General features: G+C 36.7%; 3 protein-coding genes across 3 annotated transcripts in view; 1 reads left to right on the top strand and 2 right to left on the bottom strand.

Annotated features, from left to right (window-relative positions):
• Window positions 1-1,406, bottom strand: part of LOAG_17527 (translation elongation factor Tu) — a 4,506-nt gene extending 3,100 nt beyond the window's left edge. The window contains exons 1-3 of the mRNA XM_020450188.1: window positions 1,334-1,406; window positions 872-1,060; window positions 685-759 (exon numbers count right to left, since the gene is read on the bottom strand). Coding sequence (XP_020306172.1) covers window positions 685-759; window positions 872-1,060; window positions 1,334-1,379 — 310 coding nt within the window. The 5' untranslated portion in view covers window positions 1,380-1,406. The remainder of the gene's footprint in view (window positions 1-684; window positions 760-871; window positions 1,061-1,333) is intronic.
• Window positions 1,407-1,899: 493 nt separating this feature from the next.
• LOAG_11348 (hypothetical protein) lies at window positions 1,900-4,210 on the top strand (the record flags this gene model as incomplete). The annotated part of the gene is made up of 7 exons (XM_003146868.2): window positions 1,900-2,104; window positions 2,323-2,442; window positions 2,666-2,772; window positions 2,862-3,023; window positions 3,144-3,248; window positions 3,634-3,787; window positions 4,131-4,210. Exons 1-7 carry the CDS (start codon window positions 1,924-1,926, stop codon window positions 4,208-4,210), a joined length of 909 nt encoding a protein of 302 aa, XP_003146916.1. The 5' UTR covers window positions 1,900-1,923.
• Window positions 4,211-5,355: 1,145 nt separating this feature from the next.
• LOAG_17528 (hypothetical protein) overlaps window positions 5,356-6,881 on the bottom strand; it is a 2,928-nt gene continuing 1,402 nt past the window's right edge. The window contains exons 3-5 of the mRNA XM_020450189.1: window positions 6,548-6,710; window positions 6,134-6,293; window positions 5,356-5,763 (exon numbers count right to left, since the gene is read on the bottom strand). Of these exons, the coding sequence (XP_020306173.1) occupies window positions 5,625-5,763; window positions 6,134-6,293; window positions 6,548-6,710 (462 nt within the window). The 3' untranslated portion in view covers window positions 5,356-5,624. The remainder of the gene's footprint in view (window positions 5,764-6,133; window positions 6,294-6,547; window positions 6,711-6,881) is intronic.

Genomic DNA, 6,881 nt, shown 5'->3' on the forward strand with positions numbered 1-6,881 from the left:
ACAATACAGTGCAAAAACACTGTATACAATACAATACACTGCATACAATACAGATATTGAGTGTCGCGCCACTTTTATGAAGTGAAAAAAATATTTCCTAGAAACTAACTACAAGAACTAAAAGTTACCTGTGGCATAGCCCCCTCAGTGGCAGCCACCACCAAAATGGCGCCTTCCATCTGCGCTGTACCTGTAATCATATTTTTGATATAATCTGCATGACCTGGACAATCGATGTGAGCGTAATGCCGTTTCTCCGTCTCGTATTCCAAATGGAATGCATTAATAGTTATGCCTATAATCAAAATTACATTCAAATAAATATATCTTTACACGTTGTACAAATAAATATATTTTGCACCTTCTATAATTTTGCGCTTTAGTTACGGAAGCAGAAATTTGTTTCTGTCTCTTTGAAGTGTTAACTGCAATCAGAAGATACGATCCTAGAAGGAAATGTATGCAAACGTGGTAATCACCAGTAGCAAAAAGCTAACCCGATATTCACGAGATCACAGATTACGGGATCCAGAAGTTTGTATGCACTTCTGATGGAGTACTTTTGGAGGATTAGCAGAAATGAATAATACGAAACAGAAATAGAGGCGAGTTTGATTTAGTACAAGAGCTCATAGCCGTAAAGAAAAAGTATAAAACTAAAATCAGTATATGAATACAACAAACCGCGAGCTTTTTCTTCCGGTGCATTGTCGATTTCATCGTATTTTCTAAATTTTGCGCCTTTTTTTGTTGCCAGAACTGGAAAACTTTGAGTGAATTTAAATGAGACAATTCTGTTGTAGGAAAAACTAACCAAAAACTATCAAGAAGTAAATTTTAAATTCAAATGCTAAAAAAAAACTGCTCAAACCTTTGGTAATAGCCGAAGAGAGTGTCGTTTTGCCATGATCCACGTGTCCAATGGTACCAACGTTGAGATGAGGCTTCGTTCTCTTGTACGCTTGCTTAGCCCCCGGAACAGCAAAGCATCGAGCATGTTGTACTTGGGCTAATTTTATCAAAAAATTCTCGCGAAACCCTCCTGCAGCACTCACTATTTCTGTAATGTGACAATCAAGTTTATTAACAGAAACAAAAGTGGAACCAGATCTGGTTACACAAATTTAACACTACTCGCCTGAAGACTTTCAATTATTTCGATTCTATCACTGTATTTTTTCTATCTTTGGCAAAAAATGGAAATTGCGAGAAACAGCAGTATAATAAGGTCCCTAGCACTGCTTCATTATTTCCATTTGAAATGAATTATGCAGCATCTGAGCAGCTGACGAACAATTAACTTCACCTAGAAAGGAAGAAATGTGACACTTACTGGGACATGCTAGCATAGATCGGTGACATACGGAGTATACCAACATAACTTGCTCCAAGTACCCTGAAAATCGTTACTAATCACTTCTAATTTGTTTATCAAATAGCCTACCATGACGGATGTCACCATTAAGAGTCAAAGACATTAAATCATAAAGAGAGGCCGTGCCAGCTTATAACCAGCTGAAGAAGGCTTCGCCGTTGTTTGTTAATTATCATTGGGATTCCTTGAATGATGGGCGGGGTAGAGAGTGGGTATCCTGGATTTACCGAAGAACTAGTACTTCGAAATAATGACAAATACATATTACTAGGCCTTTTGTAATATGACAAATACATATTACCAATATTATCTGGAAAATTTTCAAACAGCACATATATTAATGAGCTAAATAGCTAAGATATTAGTAGATCTTATTAAGTACTGGGAGTACTAAGCACATATTCTGATCACAAATCCGCAGAAAAACCCGTGGTACCATGATAGACGAACGATTCATTTTAGACTGTTAGCATGAAGGAAACCAAATACCATTATGCTATTGATTCATAATATTGATCACGTTTAATATCAGATCGCATCAGGAAGTAATGGCAGAATTGGATTATTTATTTCTGGGATCAGTTGGTTTCTTGATGACAGCACTAATGCTTATTATCGTACGCGTTATTAAATTGTATTTTGATGAGAAACGGGCTCGAGAGCGTAAGGAAGCATTACGCGCAATGGCAGCTGACGAACATGTCGCGACAAATGAGCGTGACGTTGTTGGTAAAATTTGGAATAGTGTAAGGCCAGTAAGGTTGATCTGAGATATTCTGAAAGCTATGCCATCTTGTTTCCATCATTTTTCTAATTGATATAAAATTAAGGGTGAACTGGTTCGGAGCAGTTTCTCCTATAGTTCAGAAATATCTGTTTCCAAGTCTTCCGGTCCAATTTACATTTTATTTATTTTTAACAGTTAATAAATTTATACGAAATTGTAGTGGTCGGTGGACGACGGACAGCACGTCGTAGAATACGTCACGATGTGGATGGTGAAAATGATAATGGTATGGATTTCGTAAGAAGTGCTGTAGTCCAAGCTGATGATATTTCGGAACAGGGTAATTCTGTTATTGAATTAATTAATAAATGACCTTTGTTGTTGCTTTCTAATATGTTGTATATGATGGATGAAGAAATGCAGTGACATTTTTAGCCATTCTTTGAATATATGCTATTCATTAAGGTTGGAAACAATCTGAATCTGGTGATTCGTTAGCCTCATTGATCTGATATTCTTTTAATTATAGGGCTGAAAAGATGAAATTCATGCAATAATTACAGAAGATGACGAATCACCATTAGCTGAGCTAGCCAAAGATGAGTATTTTGGTAAGAAGAAGCTAGCGAAACTTCAAGCTAAAGAAGAACGACGGAAACAAAGAGAAGCTGTAAGTTTGTTTGCTTTGGTCATAAAGTGCTGATAATACAATTTTTTTCATTTATATCTTAACGTTTTCGAATTTATATTTCTATGCAGGAATTGTTGGAGCGAGAGGAACGGAAAAAACGGGAACAGGAAAGAGAAGAACGCCTACAGAAGGAACGTGAAAAACAGAAGGAGGAAGAGGAAGAGGAGCGTAAGAGGAAATATCAGGAAAGAGAAGAACGTGAGAAACGAGAGGAAGAGGAGTATCGAAAGGTCTATTTAAATTATGTAATTTTGATGGTAAAATAAAAGGAGAACTTTGGCATTGGTTAAAAATTGTACTGTTTGTGCATCAGAGATATATACTCTAGCTTCTAAAAAAAAAAATTCTAGCTTCGAGAAACCTTTGCGGTTGATGAAGAAGGATTCGACCAAATTGATGGTGAAGAATCACAAAATCTTCTACGCGATTTCGAAGAGTATGTTCGTAAGACTAAGGTTTGTGATCTGGAAATTTTTTCTTTTTATTTTTCTGCATTAATTCAGTAAAATACGACTACTATAATGGTGATAAAACATGCGAGATAGAGTTAGTTGAGTCTGAGAGTCTATTATTATCCCTTCTCTTTCCTACTTTCATAGCTGTCGTTTCCAATAGCTTAGAGGGATGGTACCAGGACGGTTTTGATATTAGCAGTCAGTTTGTTAATATTAAATGTAGGTATGGAAGAGTTCATTCATCGATATTACGGGTTTTTATATTTCGTATATACTTAATATTTTGAATTGTGGAGGGAATACGACAGATAATGAAATGGAATAGGAAAATTCTGAAAAAATTTGCAGTGGTTTCGGGAATAGGGAAATATTGTTGGCTTTACAGGTTGTTAATATCGATGAACTAGGTGCTCATTTCAATCTGCGTACGGAAGATGCAGTAGACCGGCTTAGCTTTTTGGTTGGCAATGGCACTTTGACAGGAGTAATGGACGATCGAGGAAAATTCATTTATATTACTTCAGATGAACTTCAAGCCGGTTAGCAAATGTTTTAGTTTTTTATTTATTAATAATATCAAAGATTGTTATCCGGAAAGGCCTTGAGTCTTTTTTAAATTCGAACATTTTTTCTACTCACGTTCCAATCCAAAGTAAGGTATTTATAATAATACTAAGGTTTCTAGCTAAAAATTATATGTTGAAGAGTAAAACTGAAATAAACTTCTCTTCTAGTTTTTATCCGAAATAAAACATTTAGGAACAGCAATACTTTATAATTTAGCCCACGATTAGTATATTTTTCTGGTCATACAGTGACACCAAAATGAAGAAATTTAAGAACGTAAATACCTGACAACGTTCTGTAAAGGTGTTATTCCAGTGGCAAAATTTATCAACCAACGCGGTCGAGTGTCGAGAGCAGAATTGGTTGAATATAGTAATAAATTGATTGCTTTATAATCACAGTCTATGGAACATTTATGGGAAACAGTGGCCTCGTGAGGTATTGTTTAGTTGCTCGCTGTTAAAATTTTGTGATATTTTGATCGGGTTTTGAATTTCTTCAATAAGGTATAATTGCAATAGTTTCTCGGTTTTATTAAATGGGATGGCAAGTGGATAAGCGCGAATATCTGAAAAATACTGTAAGTGCTTGGGTTTCGTGTTTCCACTTTGAAGTCATGCGAGAACAAGTATAAGTTGTACGACTACAGCCAAGTAAGATAAACTAAAAAAATTGCAAGTAAATTAGTAGTATTAATCTTGCGCTTAAACATTTGCTGGCACATATCTGTTGATTTTTTCTCAAGAAAACATGTTTTGGTTTTGAATTGGGATAGCTAAGATACCTTGATACTTATATTCAAACCAACGGGAAGCACGTGCGAGGTATCAACATGGAATTAAGTCATCAGTGCCTTTTTATTGGACCATCAAAACTAGGTAATTGTACTGCGATGCCACACACAATCTGATTAGGTACGGACATTTGTGTAGGTGTATTTACTGTTAAGGTACCTTGACAGGTACGATCACTTATACGAATTTTTACACTTGTAAGCGGTAAGTAGCACACGGAAAGTTACTGCCGTTCGGTAGTTTCCTGAGTTTCTGCTCATATCCACATATGTTGCTGTCATCCTCTTGTATATTACTCTGTTAATGGTGCAGTGTGTTAGACTACTATTGTGCGACAAATTTATTCCTTTTTCATCTCCAACAGTATTCTAACTCTTGCTGTAACCAGTCTTTAATCTGGTGATTTTACACACTTATTTTCCCTACATCACTTGTCATCGTTGGTCATTATGCGCATGTACTACAAACTTTGAATTTGGGGAAGTTGAGGAAGGATGCACATAAGCAAGTTTTGATTTTGTTGTGTTATACGAATAACTTCCAACTGCATTGTTTCTAAATACTGCACATTAGAATCAGTCATCTTGCAGCGGTGAAGGCCATATGGTCCTGCGTGCCATATTTTTGGAAAAACGTGTACCTTTAAAATCATATTATTTCAATTGCTCTCTGAACAGTAGAAAGTTTTATTTTTAAAAACAAATAAAAAATGTGAAAAACAAATAAAAAATGTGAAAAGTGCGTGATAGATTGCAAAAGTCGTTTAAGAGAGTTGTTTTTTTTTCTGTTTTGTTTTTTTTCTGTTTTTTTTATTAATATAATAGAAGCTTGCAAAGCCGTTATCACATTGCAGGTTCGAAATATAAACTGCTAAGTTTCCAGGTTACAGCTCACGTTAGACATGCTTAAGGTTTTGCTACGGAAATGCATAAAAATCTTCCTCAGTGATTCTCACTTTTTTTTTGTTGATGAATGTAGAAAAACAACGGAACAAGAACAAAAAATAATAAGCCATTTAAGAGCGACTGCGTCGGCGTCGTGGACTACGGCTTCGAGATCGATTGAAGCGACTTGGACCCAGTGGAACCATATTTCCGCCGGTCCCGTGCGCACGGGGTGGACTGCGGTATCTGCGTGGTGACAGGCCACGGAATCTGAAAAAAATTACGTTTAAAAAACCAGGACATGGTAAAGTATAAAACCGAAAATTCATTTGATAAGACGATCTGCATCTATCAATAAAGCCCAGACTATAACGAGACTCTGGTCATTCACGGGAACGATAGCGAAAGGATTAATCTATCAATTGGGTCAAGCGATAGTTTGGACCATTTTGTCCTTACTAAACAACAAGCGGCAGCAACTTTTTAACTTTCATGAAACCTCTGGAATGTTTTTTGCTGCATTTTGAAAATGTCATTGCTACCATTCCCGACCGTTATGGAATTTTAATATGGCTTAGAACATTAAAACCCCGTTCTTTCTTATATATTCAGTGAATGATGAAAAAGAAGAGGTACTTACCGAAGTGGTGAGAGCGGGCGTCTTCCACTTCCATTCAGCGTGGAACGAGGTGGATGTGTTAGTTCGCAAGTGACTTCCTGGCCATCGATCTGTCCACCGTCCATATGTTTCAACGCTTTCTCGGCATCTTCCGGTTGTTCGAATTCTACATACCCATAACCTTAAAACATATAATAGAAACATTATGCAAACAATATGTATTTGGCCGATAAAATTAATAAGTGGACAAAAAATTCCTTGAAGAGAACTCTTCAAAAGGGACAGCACGCTAGGATTAACTGAGATCAAGAACAGAGCTTAAGAAGCGACGCTACAGCACCGCTCATAGTTTTAAAGTTGCGCAAGGAAGTTGAGGTAGTTATACCAATACAACTAAGCTAAGTTGTGACGTGAAGCCGAAAAAAGGCGAAAAACCTCTGCCAAGATGTGTATGTTGCCGATCCATAGGTAATTCACAGGTTCTTAAAGTTCCATAGACGCTAAAGATTTCCGACAAGTGTTCCTTTGTAACATTGCGGCTCAAATTACGCACACACAGACGACGAGGTAGTGGCGTTACTTTGCGGGCTGGACTTGCCTGAAAACGAAGGTTTTCTAAAGCTCACGATAAAATCGAGTAATTAAGCCTATCACTTAAGACATACTGAAAGAAGTTTACAATGTCAGCTATCAAACTATTCTCGTTTATCACGTTTAACAAGCAGTCATGCTATCGCCGGGAAGCGCTATCTGGTTTAATTGGCTTTAA

Source organism: Loa loa (genome assembly GCF_000183805.2).
Source record: "Loa loa unplaced genomic scaffold supercont3.87, whole genome shotgun sequence".
Classification (NCBI taxonomy): Eukaryota; Metazoa; Nematoda; class Chromadorea; order Rhabditida; family Onchocercidae; genus Loa; species Loa loa.